This window comes from Myotis davidii, unplaced genomic scaffold, assembly GCF_000327345.1.
Source record: "Myotis davidii unplaced genomic scaffold, ASM32734v1 scaffold109, whole genome shotgun sequence".
Classification (NCBI taxonomy): domain Eukaryota; kingdom Metazoa; phylum Chordata; class Mammalia; order Chiroptera; family Vespertilionidae; genus Myotis; species Myotis davidii.
This window is the reverse complement of record NW_006300368.1, coordinates 926,436-941,002: the sequence shown is the minus strand read 5'-3', so window position 1 is coordinate 941,002 and position 14,567 is coordinate 926,436. Positions and strand designations below refer to the sequence as shown.

The following is a 14,567-nucleotide window of genomic DNA, read 5'->3' as shown; positions in this document are numbered from 1 at the left end:
CTGACCTGGGGACCCGCCGTCTGGGGACCTGGGAGATGGAGATGCGGGGGCGTGGCTGTCCCCGGCCCAGGTTCGCGGAGCCGGTCCCTGTGGAGTCCTCCCCACCCTTGGTCCAGATCCCTTCCCATCCACAGGCGCCTTTTCCCGCTCAGAGAGGACCCTGCCTCCAGGAGGGCTCCAGGATTTGCTGTCCCTGAGCCACCCGGACAGATGCCCCCCGAGTCCCTCACACGGGCATTGCAGTCCTTCCCCCCAAACATCCTATAACTGGCCAGGTCATTCACATGCTGCTGTCATGCCCCATTTCGCCCCTCCCTGTCAGCCCAGATCTTTGAGGAGCAGAAATACCTGTGGAGCCCCCCAGCTTTCCTTCTCTAGCCAGACCAGGTTGCCTCGCCTGCCAACCACCTGCCCTACCAACCTCCCACTGGAACTGCCCTGCACCCCCAGCCCAGCTACTGGGGCCCTGGGCAACATGGGTCCCTGACTGGGGGCTGGGATCTCTGACCACTGCTAGGGATCCCAGGAGCCAGAGACTGAGGTGAGGTCGAGGTGGTGGAAGTGGGTCCCCCCGGTGAGCGCCCCCCCCCCGCACCTTGTGCCCAAAGCCAGAGACTCCTTGAACCCACCCTGGGAGACCACAGGTCACTGAGGAATAGGAGTGGAGGCAGGGAACCCCTTCCTGGGTCCTCTGCTTTCCAACAGGAATGGGGGAGCTGCCTGCGGCTGGTGACAGCCCCCCTCATTCTATTTCAGGCTCAGGAGAGGTGAGAAGGCGATTTCCCGGGAGGCACTGACATCAATGCTGGGAACGGGTGACTCTCCCCTTCCAATCACCTGCCACTCCAGATCCAGCTCAGGAAGGCTGAGGCCATTGTTCCTTCCCGCTGGGAACCTCTTAGGGGTGAGGGGGCTCTCGGAGATGAGGACCTACTATGCGACATTCCCTGACAATTACCCAGGAGGGAGAGACTGGGTCCCTCATTTTACAGATGGGGAAACGAAGGCTCCAAGAGGCGGCTGGAGCTTCCCGACGTCATACAACTAGCTGGTCAGAGAGGTGCATTCCATATCCAGGGCCCCACTCCTCTCTGGCCCCACCTCTGCCTTTTATCTTGGATCTAGAGGAGACTGGTCCCTCTGGACCCTCTATTCCCCCTCCTCCTCCCCACACACAGCACCAGGTGCATCTGTCCTGCCCCACCTGTGCCATGGTCCAGGGCCAAGTCAGTAAGCCCTGAGCCAATGTGCTCCCAAAAGGATAGGTGGGTTTGTCATTTCACAATGGAGGGCCCTGGGCATGGGGGAGTGTGGATCCCCTCCTTCCACATGCCCAGGACCACACAGCAAGCCCAATCTGTGGCCTGGGCCTCCAAGACTGAGGCACATCCTTACCATGTGTGTCCCGGGTTCCTTGTTGGGGAGACCTTCCTGAATCCCCAGAGTGACTTCTGGGCCAGCTCCAGTGGAGGCTCAATCTTATGGTCCTTGGCCCCCGAGAGTTCCTCATCTTCCTGAGTTCCCAGCTCTAAGCAGGCATCTTGGCCCTCAGCTGACCACATCCCATTCCTCAGCCCGAGGCCCTCCCCATCTTGTCTTGCATGTCAGCTCTGCCACAAACGCATGCCTTTCCCAAGTTGGAAGCCGTTTCAATTCCCTCACGCACCAAACTAAGGGTCCCGGGGCGGGGGGGGGGGGTGGGAATCCCAACCTAACCCCACCGCGATGGCGGGCTCCTTTGTCCCCTGTGCCCACTGCCTGTTTCTCCCAGGAGAAGGGAGAAAGTAGAGGTTGGTGGTCACTGTTTCTGTCCGATGTCACCCTCGGGGTCACTCCTGCTGAGGAAGCCGTTAGGCTCTGGTCCCGACCTCCCTCAGGCCCCACTACCAGTTCTGGGCCTCCTTCCCCTGGTTCTCCCCACCCTGTAGCCGGTTCTTCCCTCCAGTGTTTCTGCACAGTGGCCACGCTGGGTCGATGTGGAGCCAAGGCCTAGCTAGTCTAGCAGCTGCAGGTCAGGGGTGGGGGTGGGGTGGACTCAGCTGCCTCAGTCCTGGGGCAGAGTGATGGGTGGTGATTCCTGCCCACGGAAGACGTGCAGGCCCTGAGCCCAGTCCGTGGGGCCTATAGCAGAGACCACGCCAGGCAAGGGGGCTGGGATTTCATCCTGGCTCATGGCTGTGTGACCTTGAGCAAGTCTCCAACCTCTTCAAGTCTCAATTTCATCTGTGAAAAGGGGGGTAGAAAAGCCCTCCTTCACAGTGAACTGATGAGCCTCAGAGAGGTTGGGGGACTTGAGCTACTGGATTAATTTATCCTCCGGTGCCTGGTGCACAGAAGGGGCTCACACCATCCGTGTTGACCTTAAGATGCCAAGGAGAAAGCCCAGGACCCAAGGGACTGCTTTATGGCTTGGGGGCCTAGGGCCCTCTCTACCCAGAGCATGGAGAGACTGTGCCTGGTGACGTCATACTGGTGGGTGGAGAGCAGAAGTGCCCACACTATTGGGACAGGGGCTTCATTGTTTTCACCCAGACCCCAGCGCAGTGTCTGCCCTTTCCTCCAGTGGAGGACCACTCCAGTGATTGAATATTCCTCTGGGGAGCCTCATGCTCCCCCCGTTTTCTGACCGGCCCCCTTCTTTAGTCTCTGCAGCTCTTGCCTCGGAGTTGGAGGCATCCAGGTGCCAAAATCCTGGTGCAACAGCCATCCTTTGAGAGCTTCATAGGGGCACAAAGGTAGTCATGCCCCTGAGGGCCCGGCATGCTATGGGAGGATGTGCAGGTTTCCTCGCCCACATCAGGGATCCTCCGAGAGTTCTGGGAAACCACCCCAGAAAGTGAGGACCCAGGGAGGAGGTGACTCGCAGAGCCCTAAGCAGCTTCATCCACAGAATTACCCTGGAGATGAGGATGCGAGTCAGAGAACCATCCACGGTGGGAGATTAGTGAAAATGAACCTATTGAAATGTCTAGGAGGGAGCTCACAGGGGTGTGTGTGTGTGTGTGTGTGTGTAGGTGGTGGTAATGCTAGTTTACTGAGTGTTCGCAAGCTCTGGCCCAGTACCTCCAAAGGTCAAAAAGTGGCAGGATCTAAATTTGAACTCAGAACTCTGTGGCCTGAAGGCTTACACTACAGGGTTCATAGAGGATATGGAATATAAACATGAAGAGAGGCATTCCAGCCCTAACTGGTTTGGCTCAGTGGAAAGAGAGGGGCATTCCAGGTCAGAGACCAAGAGCAAAAGACTCACTATGGTTAGAGACACAAGCGGATCAGCCTGCCTGGATGGGGTCTGGTCGGAGAGGGAGAGGGCATGGCAGAGAACACCAGGAAGCTGGGTGGGTGTGAGGAGAGGACGGTCAGCAGGGAGTGAATAGGGGGACGTGGGACTGGTTGGAGTGACTGGCCGAGGGGGCAGGTGTTAGCGAATGACAGGAAAGACAGGACAGCGGGAAGGGGAGCGTCTTGGACCAGGAATGAGTTACCAGGTAAGTAGGTCTGTGTTGGCAGCAGGATGGGAGGGGTGTGAGGGATTGGAAGGAAGGACCCTTGAAATCATGTCCTCCAAGCCCCTTTCTTAGAGAAGGAAACAGGCTCATAGTGAAGGACTTGTCCAGTGAGTGTGAGTTGGGGTGTTGGCAAGACCTGCCTTCCCATCCAGCCCAGGTGAAGATTCGAATTCAGGTCAAGGCCAGAGCTACCAATTCAGGTCATAACTCCAAGTGAAAGAGCCCGTGTCTAGGCAAGAACAAGGATCCCAGACCCTCTTCTGGGGAAGCAGTGCGGCCAGAGGGCTCATTAGCGCGGAGTGACTCGGGGCAGACACCGCAGGCCTATGCCGACTGGGTGCACTTAGTAAAGAGGGGGAGGCTGGAGAGAAAGGCGACCAGGCTAAGCTGGGGCTGCTAGGAAGAGGGAAGCCAGGGTTCAAGAAAATGGAAAAGGAGAAAAGAAACCTGGCTTTGGTAATTAGAGGTGATCCAGTGACCTTGGAATGGACAATGCCAGCGGTGCTTCCATGATGGAGGGCTGGAGGGGGAGGGACGTGCAGAGGCGGCCGGCTATGGCTATAGACCAAGGAAGTAGCCAGAGAACAGGAGGGAGCATTCCTTGAGCTGGGGAATCCGGGGAGGAAACGGACGGAGGAGCCCAGCAGGGGTGGGGTGAACACAGGGTTGGCCTGACTTGGGGGTGGGGGCGAGGGACACTGCTTCCTTTGAGTCGGAAGTTGAAGAGGGACTGAGTGGGATGAGGCAGGCCTGCTGAGTGTGAGCTAAGCTCACTGGCTGAGAGGGAGGGAGTAGGAGGCTTTAAGCCCCCATGTCAAGGAGCCACTGAGGGGCCCAGTGTGCCAAGTGGCACCCTTCTGTCCTGGGTCCCCTCTAAGTTTATATCCTGGAGGCCGGAACAGGGACAGGCTACGGTGAGATGGAGCCTTGGGGCTTGACCTGGTTGAGATGCGATATCCAAGGTCACAAGCGGTGAGACGGGAGGGGAAAGTCACACAGTTGGATGTGAGGTCCTGGGCAGATGGTGACAGGGTGTCAGAACCTGGTGTCTGCGAATAAGCAGCACGTGGACGGATCAGAGACAAGGTCCGAGAAAGAGGTGGGGGACCCTCTCACCCAGGGCGGCAGGATCATGGGAAAGGCACTGGGGGACGAGGCATCCCCACGTGTCACATCAGGAACCAGAGGAAGCCGTTGTCTAGGCCCCGGGGAAGGGGAGAGGGCCCTTAGCAGGGTCCTTGGCAGAGCAAAGGTTCCCGGGGAGGGGGTGCTGAGCATGCCCGCTCCAGGCTGCCACTCAGAGAACAGCAGAGCTGAGTGAGTGACCGGAGACTGACAGACGCAGGCCCACCTGCCCTCAGCCCTCGGGGGCGAGGCCTCTGGGGAGCGGGCACTCACACAGGCTCCCTCACGTGCAGGAGGCTCCTGTCCTGCTAGCCAGTTACTCTGTCCCATCAACTGGGCCCTGAGCCCGGCCTCAGGTCGCTGGAGGGCAGAGGAAGGCCCAACCCTGTTCTCCAGCCCCACCTCTTAGCTATTTGTTATTAACGAATTTATTTACAGTTCCTGAATCAAGATTAATTGTGAAATTTAACAGGAATGGCATAAAAAGGCCAAACATGACCTCTGTGAGGGTTGTACACACACACTTGCTCTATTTCCAAACTAACAACTCAGGTCCTCACCCGCAGCTGGGCCCCCACTTCTTCCTCCAAAATGAGAACAGAATAGCACCAGGCTCTGGTAGCTCCGACATTTAAAGAGACAAACACACAGAAGCAGAGAAGGGTGAGAGGAACCACAGTACAAAATGTAATAAAAAAAATGTGGCCAAAAAATCGATAGCAAACTCATCCCCATCTCCAGATTAATGGCTCAGCTGAAAAGAAATGGGGGGAGGTCCTCGGGGAGGGAGGAAAGTAGGGGATGGAGACGTTGGCAGGTGAGCCCCGGGGTGGGCAGCCCAGACTGAGGCAGGGAAGAGCCGAGAGGGGTCTGTCCCCAGAGGGGCATCTGGCCATATCTTGGGCTCAGGGGAAAGGTCGGTGCTGGGCCCACTCCGAGTGCAGGGAGAGAGCTCGGTGAGTGCAGCAGCCGAGCCCTCCTCTGCTTCTTATGTTCCCGAGATCTGTGTGCACAGCGTGGGGTGCTGGGGGCGGGGACACAAACACAGGCTTTTGGGAAGCAGGAGAGAGCCACATGCTTGTGAGAAAGGAGGGGGGGGACACCTACCCTGGGCTCTGCGAGGGGCAGGAAGCCAGGCCAGGGTCCTGCTGCTCCAGCTTCTTTGTCATCCCTTCCCGTGCCAACCTCGCCTCTGCCTCCTGGCAAGTGGGCAGCTGGCTATGGACGGACTAGCCCATCACAGGTCACTGCCCAGTCAGGATCATGGCTGGAGATCTGGGTAAGAGAGGGCGGCCCTCAAGCTGACTCTCTTGGTTCTACCTGAAGACTGGGTGGGTGGGAGGACTCGATGTGTCCACCCTGCACTTGGCCATGACAACAGCTGTCCACTTGGACTTCCAAAGCCAGGCTTCGGGCTCCTCTGGCTCCACAAGGGAGGCCCTGGTGTGCTGCTCCTGTTATCTGGGCTGCCCTGGCTGGGTGAGCAGCAATCAGCAGGGGTATAACTTATATCTGTGCACCTGGCCCTCGAGTTGGGAGCTGTCCGGCCCCATGAAGAGCTGCGTGCCCCAGAGGACTCACAGGAGCAGTTTGCTGCTGGTGCTGGGACACAGGGAGGCAGGGGGCTGGGAGAGGCTGGCTCCCCCGCTGGCAGGCAGAGGGAGGGGAGGTAGCCTGGCTCTCTGCAGCCCCCCTGGGGGTTACGTGCCTGCAGCTGAGTGCAGGTGGGCTGACAGCTGGCCTGGAGCTGCCGAGCAGCTGGGAAGTTGGTCAGTCTGCTGAGAGCCGGGGCCAGGGGCTGCACCCTCAGAACCCTCAGATCCTGGGGAACACCCTCCGCCGGGCCAGGTGGGCTGTGCGGCCCAGAGCTCTGCTGGCCTGTCTGAGGGCTGCCAGGGCAAGGGGTCTGGGAGGGAGAGGCTGGTCTGTGGGTCGCACAAGGGCAGGGGGGAGGTCAGAGGCCTGGACTCGGGGCCTGGAAGGGGAAGGGAGGAGAGATGCCAGCCATCAGTTGTCCTGGTGCCACAGGGGCTGAGGGCTCTGGAGACAGAGAGTGAGGCTTGTGGCCAGGAGACCCCTGGCCTCTTCTCGGCATTGCCACTGGGGAACTGAACCTTCCGCTTGTGGCCGACACGTGCCGGTTCTGGGCCAGGGGAGAGGTCCGCAAACTCAGAGCTGGTCAGGAGGCACCGACAAGTAGGGCTTCTGGACAGCACTGTCCCCGGGGGGTCCACAACATCAACTGAGCCCCCCAGGTCTTGGCAGCTTGTTACCGGTCCGAGCATCTCACCAGCCCCCACACGTTCAGCTGGTGACTTCCTGCCGCTCACCAGCCCATCCTGTTCGTGGATGCTGGGGGTCTGGGGGCCGTCTTCCTTCCTCCTCCTGGGAGATGCTGTCCCACCATAGGAGGGCTGGCTGGGAGGCACCGTCCCAGGAGACAGAGGGTCACGATCCGAAGCCGGGGAGCCTGGCTGCCTGTGGGGACAGACATACCCTGTGGGCCACAGGCTCAATTCCAAAGCAGGCAGTAAGCTGGGGTCCTCCCGGGCCGGGCTGCGGGCAGGGTGGGGCACGCATGGTGCTACCCTGCTGGGGTTTAGGGTGCTGAAGAGACCTGCCTGCTCTGGGGCCCTGTGAAACGCTTGCTCTTTGGGTCTGACCGGCAGCAGTGGCCAGTGCTGTCTGCACGCCTCTGGGCTCTGTGGCCTGTGGTCAGGGATGGCCCGAAGTTAGAGGCTGTCCCATTGAATGACTTCCCAGAGGAGGCTGTGCCCTTTGGCAGCTGGAGGAGGCAGCACAGAGCCTGGCCGTCCAAGCTGGCCCAGGAAGTGAGGCTGAGGTGGAGACTTGGGCTGAGAGGGGAAGCCACGGCTCCTTGGTGGAAGCTCGGAGAAACCTGGAACTCCACAGAACCCCCTGAAATCCCTTTCCGGGGATAACTTCTAGAGGCAGAAAGACTTGCTCTTCACCCACCCAGAGTCCCCGCTCCATTCTTGTAGACGGCCAGACAGGCACATGACCAGACATGACCGGGAGTGTGACGGCTGAACGCTCTCTCAGCCCCCACAGCTGCGGCAGGGCTCACGCTCAGGAAGGGAGGGAGCCGCGTCTGGTCTGGCTCCAACCCAACTGGCTAAACACACATGGAGGTCTCTCCCACCACTCACATCTAAAGTGAACCATATAGGAGATTGGAAAGGAAGGTGAGGAAAGAGAAAATAGCATAGCCTGGTCCATGCTGCCACCAACCTGAGGTTCCTTCCCACCTAGAGAGGCAGCATCAGAGGAGTGAGGGCGGAGCCATGTCCCCCCCCACCCCCCCACCCCCGCGCGGCAGGGCGGCAGCAAGGCTCACCTGGGGAGGCTGGCGAGGAAGGGGATCTCCGCAAAGCTGTGGCTGAGCTGGGCGATGATCCGATCGACTTCTGCATACGGGTGGGCTTCTAGGGCAAAGCCCTGGTGCTGGGCACTCTGGAGGTGCTGTCAGGGGGCGAGAGGAGGCACAGGCGTTAGGCAGGGGCAGGATGCCAGCAGGCCTCCAGCCACACCAGGGAGATGGGGCAGGAATGGCTCCCCGAACAGTCTGGGAAGCAGGTGCTCGGTGGGAAGGGGCTCACCCCATGGAGCTCCTCAAAGGCCGCCTGGCAGCACTCGCAGTAACCTTTCTTCCTCCTGAGTGCGGTGCGGGTGGCTGATCGTGGGCGGGGCTCTCGGTCCTTGGGTCCTCTGAGGAGGGGAGGGGGGAAGGGGTCACTGCTGGGGCCCTCGGAGCAGAACTGTTGCTCCAGGGCCTGGAGCCCAGGCCAGAGAGATGAGCTGAAACCGCCACGGAGCTGGGCAGGCGCAGGCAGGCCTGCCTACACTTGGCACCACTTGTCCAAGGGTGGCAGGAGCGGCGACGAGGAAGATGAGACCTCCCATGGGCACCCTGTCCTAGCTCTGCCCTTTCTCCGCCCACACATCTCAAACCACAGGTGAGAACAGGTGGCGGCTGACAGCGAGAATCCTTGGAAGAGCAATTCCAGCTCTGTGCTCACACCCAAACCCTCGTTCATTTGCCCTAAAAATGAAGGGGACAGGCCTCCACAGTAACAAGGGGGCTGTACTGCCTCTGATCTCCTCCACCTTAAATTCCCCCTGAGTCGGTCTGTCCCTCATGCTTACTTGTCCCTTGCACAGCTGCCATCTTAACTGAGGACTTTCAAATCTCTTTCTCAAACCTGACTCCTTGTCTGAATTTCAATCCCGTTTTTCTAATGGCCGGTGGGCCATTGCTATGGGCAAACTCAACAAATCTAAAATATCCTCCTTTAAGGACTTTCTAAGTATGACACAAAACCCAGGAAACACAGGAAAAAAAATAGGAAAAAACTGATAAATTTAACTACATGCAAATTTAAAAAATGTATGCACAGCAGAAAACAAGCAAAGTTAAAAGACAACCCACAAACTGGACGAAGTGGGGTCCGTGTTATTTATAACTAACACTACAGCACAGGGCTCATTTCCCTACTACATGGAGGGCTCTTTACAAATCCATAAGAAAGTGATCAATAACTGAATAGAGAAATGGGCAAATGATATGCAGAAGATGCACAGAAAGAAATACAAATGATCAAACAAAACAGACCGAACCTCATTCATAGAGAAAAACATGAAAATTCTAATTACACCGAGATCACGGTCTTGAATCTATCAGATTGGCATAAACCAACAGGCCTGACAGCTCTCAGTATTAGCCACGGGGATGTGGAAACAGGCTCTCTCCAAGGGGGGTGGGGGTCAGAGTGGCTGCTGGCATCATCTCCATGTAAAGCAATTTGGCCATTTAGCAAAATTATAAATGCAGGCACCCTTTGACCCAGCATTTCCACTTTTAGGAATTTACTCTGCAAAAATACTTAAACAATCAAATTTTCTTTAAAAAAGACTATTCACTACAGCCATAAAAGGGAATAAGGATGCTGTTCAGGTACTAATAGGAAATTAATCTAAGATAAAGTGGCAAAAGCAAGATTGAGCACGGCAAATATTAGGCTGCTCTTTATGTGAGAAGAGGGAACAAAGGACACGATGTACTTCTATGCACATAAGCCATCTCTGGAGAGAGACCCATGATCTGGAGATTAGAGGATGGTGGTGGGAGACTTTTTACTCTAAACCCTTTGTAATGCTTGAATTTTGAACCAAAATAATCTTTTATATTTTAATCCTCACCTAAGGATAAGTTTAGAGAGAAAGGGAAAAAGAGGGAGGGAGGGGCGGGGAAAAAGAGAAAGAGAGAGAGAGAGAGAGAGAGAGAGAGAGAGAGAGAGAGAGAGAGAGATTGATTGGGATGATTTTCCAATCAACTGAGCCACCCGGCCAGGGCCAAAATAATCACTTTTAAATTTAAAAAATTAAACATTTCCTCCCAGATTTCACACACAGACACACAGACACACACAGACACAGACACACACACACACACACACAGACACACACACACACACACACGGAACCCTGGCCAAAGTCCCCCGTATGCTTCTCATGTGCAGGTTCCAAAGCTTCATTGTTTCACCATCTTCCTTTTACAATCTCGGCTGCTCTGCGATTCCCAGGCCATCTCGGGTCTAGCACCACCTGCCAGCCCAGCCCGCAGCCCCCTGCCTGGCTTTCTCTGGTATCCCTGGCGCCTTCTAGGAAAGATGTGAAGGGCACCTGAGCTTCACCTCAGCTCACTGTTTCTTCCTCCCTCTGCCTACTGCCGCATTCCATCCTCTTTCCTCCCACTGCACTACTTCCTTTGTCTGCTGGTGGGAACTGCAGGCTCTCCTTGGCCCCGGGTCCTCTCAGCCTGAGTCTGCTCTGGCCTGTTCTCCTGGTCTATGAACTAACAACTCTGTGGCCCAGAAACTAGAAAGGGTCCGAGAAGGCATCTAGACCCTGCACCAAGCCGCGTTCTTCCGCACTTTGGTCAGTGAAGGCTCACGCCACACATCCGCAGAGCGGGAATACCGATAAGCCTCTAAGCCACTCTGATGGTATCAGACCGCCCAGGGAGCTGGTGAGGATGCAGCTTCTGGGGCTCCATAATCAGAGACTGTGACTCTGTAGGGGTGAAGTGGGGTCCAGAAGCCATTTTTAATGGGACCTCAGGGGGCTCTGATTGAAGGTGGTCTATAGATTTGAGTTTCAGAAACCAGCCAAGTGTCCTCTGGACACCAGTCAAATTCTTCAGCAGGGCTGGAGAACACCAAGTGAAATGAATGAACTCTCCTTGTGTCTCTCTCCTCTGGGCTAAGTTCCCAGAATAGACTTTGCCTAAGGAGCTGACACATGGCCATTCCCAAATCTGAGTAGCAGGCCCCGAGGGGAAGGACCTCGGCCTGTAACCAGCCCTTGTTAATCAGGAACCAGAAAGACCCACCTGGTATGGCGCGAGCTGCCCGGGATCGTCAGGGCCTCAAAGGGACTTGCATCTTTGGGTCCCAGAAAAGAAATTTCAGGAAAGGATTTAAACTGATGGTGGAAAGGACGAAACTTCCTGAAACACAGAAAACTTCCACTTTGACTATAGTGGGGAAGGGAAAGGGTGAGGAAGGGGTGCCAGCCCAACTCCCTGGAGTTCCATTCCTGATAAAGTGGGCTCTCACCCGCACATCTTTCAGGTTCTAGAACAAAATTCTCATCAGCCTTACTAGGTGAAATGAATACTTATGCTCTCCTTGTCTACTTTCTACTGCCTCATCGGAATGCTACAGCCACCCCGAGCTCTGAGCTGAGTGGAACAAGTGGGGTAAATGAAGCCCAAAAGGTTCAGGAACTTGCCTAAGAGCTCACAGCTCGTATGTGGCCAACGCCAGACCGGAAGCCACATCTCCCGACCCTTCCATTGTTTCTCGACCCTAGAACCATCTTTGGGGACTCCAGCCTCACAGAATCCAAATGGAAGGATGTTTGAACCACGGCAGTGATTTCCCTGCTCCACTAAGAGCAGCACTTGCTCTGGGCTGGTCCTAGGCACCCTCTGCAGGGGAGCGTTCTGACAGAAAGGGGGCCCAGTGCAGGTCCCGGATAGTCAGGGTACTGGGTGGTTTTGGTGCTCTGCCTCAGGTTGCTCACATTCAAGCGCGGAGCCAGATCTGATCATGTGTGGACACTCAGCAAACCCCGTGATAGAGTTGCGGGCACCCCGTGTTTGGTGCCACGGCCTGTGCTCCAGGGGGAGTGCAGGCCATGGTTCCTGGGTGGTACTGTGAGAGCCCTCTGGCCTCAGGAGTGAATTAAGAGTTCTTGGACCCTTAAAGGGAAAAGGGTGCTCTCCACAGCCCTGAATCCCCATTTCTTTCTCTTCAGAGTTGTTTTGCTCCTGCTTAGGAGGCTGGGATGCTGAGGTTGGAAAGGCTCTGAGGCTTTGAAGAGCTCCTGGTTCAGAACAGCACATCAAAAGAATCACAAGAAACCTCAGCTCCGCCCGGATCTCCTCTGTTGCCCATGATGCTAGGGGCACGCAAGTACGTGTACCCCCTCCAGTGACAGTGGCATCACCTGTGCCTGCCACGTGCAGGGAGATCCTGAGGCACTGACAGTATCTCAGCTGCCGTCTGAGTCATGACTACTTCTATTTAACTGCTTGTAGGGGCCGGGATTGACAGGTATGGACCCCATCCCACCGGAACTGGACAAGACAGCACCTCATTGCCATCCCTATGTTCTTTCCACTCATTTCTGGGCCACCAAGACCATGCCTGTACTGTGTGCAGGGCCTGGAGGATGGGCAGGCATGCCAGGCTCCCGGGGCTGGGTCTCCAGCTGCCCTACATGAGGCTGAGGGGCCCAGAAAATTCTGGTCCCAGGTCCAGATGAGCTTTTTCTTTTTTCAAAACCCTTTTCTTTTGAGAGAATTATAGATTCACATGGACTTTGATCTAGTACTTATTGAAGAGTCAGCGCTAACCCAGGTGGCTAACAGTTCATCAGGTTATCATCAATGGACTCTACCGCTCCAGGTAAAAAGGGGCCCCAATGGTGGACAGGGCAGAGTGGAGAGGGTGCCGGATGGCACAGTTAGGACACCTGGCATCTAGCCTCAGCTGAGGTTCATTAATAAAGTGGGAATGTGCAAGTCCTTCCCTTCTCTGCCCTCAGTTTCCCCACTAGGAAGAGGATGGACTCTCTCCCACTGAGAGTGGTCATGAGACGCACGTGCCAGGAGAGGGCCCTGCATGCAAAACAGAAGGGTTTCAAGTGCAAGGGAGTCCCAGCACCACCCCAAGCACCTCACTTCAGCCGAGATGACTGCCCTAGCCCTGCACTGGGTCTAGCAACCATTCGATAGCAAGTGTCAGCATACACCTAGGAGCAAATGAGATCATAAAAGCAGAGCATTAGGAGGTAATTCACACACAGGGCCATTAACCTCCGGCTCACACCAAGGGGAGTGCAGGCTGTGCAGTGCGCCCTCAGAGGCTCCCCCGGTCTATGCGAGACTTCTCCACGACGGGAGAAAGTGGCTTCCGGGAAGACACAGGCGCAGGGCTGAGGGGCTCCATGACCCCACGTCAGCTTGGGACCTGGCCTCCGTGTGGGCCTGGTGGGGGTGAGGGGACAGGGAGGAGCCCCACTCACCTGCTCTCATCTTCGATTTTGAGGAACGGTGCCTTCAGTCTGGCCACTGGAAAGGAAGAGGGCACACATTAGCCGCCTGTCTGCTCCAGCGCAGGGCCCGCGCGGCACACACAGGAAGTGCCGAGAGGCAAGGCCCTGCCAAAGCCTGGGGCGCTCAGAGCTGGAACACGTGCTGCCCCAAGGTGCGCCTTTCCACTTGGGAGACGCGAGGCACCCACTCCCATCTCTCCCAGCCTCCGCCCCGGGAGGAAGAGTTCCACTATTGGGGGCAGAGGCTGCAGGGTGTGCGGGGTCTGGCATGCCCTCCCTCCGCAGGACAGAGGAGCCTCCTGCACGTGGCTCCTGGAGGCTGTAACTGACCACCAGAAACGGAGCTGAGCGGGAGAGACCCACCCGCCGCTGCTTTCTGCTAAAAGCTGCTTCCCGGACCTTTCTTCCGCGTCAGAATCCTGAGGGGAATCAGCTGCCTCCTGCACGCCCCCTCCTGGGGATCGAGCCCACACCCAGGCATGTGCCCTGACCGGGAATTGAACCGGGATGTCCTGTCCTGGTTCATAGGTCGGTGCTCAAGCACTGAGCCGCACCGGCTGGGCAGCTGCCACTTACTGAGCACCTACCCTGTGTCGGGTCTGTTACCTGCCCCTGCCCATTTGTGCCACATCCAAGGAGGTGGTGAGTGCTCCTCCCATCACTCCCAGCAGAATTCCCCATGAGGACCCTGGTTTATTTCGGGGCAGGGAAAGGGGGCAGGGAGGAGCAGAGAGGGAGAGAACTAAAGAGTGTTTAGAGATCTTAGCAGAAGGATGGTAAAAAAAAACATCAAAGGTGAAATCTGGTTCATGAACAAAATAGGGCAAAGGGGTTCTGGGAGGACAAATTTGGAGTCAGTTCATCAAGAGATCCACCCCTCCTGGCTGGTTAGCTGCACGGGGCACCCAATCTCGTTGGCATCGAGAAGCAGTTCTACCCTCCCAGGGTGACCAGAGTCCTGCCAAAGGGGCTGGAAGCCTGGGCAGAACTCACAGCCACCAAGTCTCCAAAGAGGATGGCACCTCACAGCTTCTAGACCCGTTCGAGAGGCCGCCAGCGCCCAAGCAAAAAAAGCTGCCTGTCTCCCAGTAATTACTTCTTTCGGGGCGAGTCCTTGTCTAATTAACGGAGACAGTTATTAAAGTCAATTCCCCCACAGGTTTCCTTGAATTTCGAACACGAGAGGTGCCAAGTGACTTTTCTTAGCTCCTGCTTGTGCTCGAATAAATGCCACTTAAAGAGCATCTTCGGGAGAAACATCCAGGAGGAACCCTCCTGCTGCCCATGAGG

General features: G+C 56.6%; 1 protein-coding gene across 1 annotated transcript in view; it reads right to left on the bottom strand.

Moving 5' to 3' along the window:
- Window positions 1–5,288: 5,288 nt before the first annotated feature.
- DBF4B (DBF4 zinc finger B) overlaps window positions 5,289–14,567 on the bottom strand; it is a gene marked incomplete at its 5' end in the record, with an annotated part of 18,391 nt that continues 9,112 nt past the window's right edge. Inside the window, 5 exons of the mRNA XM_015572517.1 lie at window positions 5,289–7,112; window positions 7,993–8,117; window positions 8,255–8,363; window positions 11,047–11,163; window positions 13,248–13,300. Of these exons, the coding sequence (XP_015428003.1) occupies window positions 6,335–7,112; window positions 7,993–8,117; window positions 8,255–8,363; window positions 11,047–11,163; window positions 13,248–13,300 (1,182 nt within the window). The remainder of the gene's footprint in view (window positions 7,113–7,992; window positions 8,118–8,254; window positions 8,364–11,046; window positions 11,164–13,247; window positions 13,301–14,567) is intronic.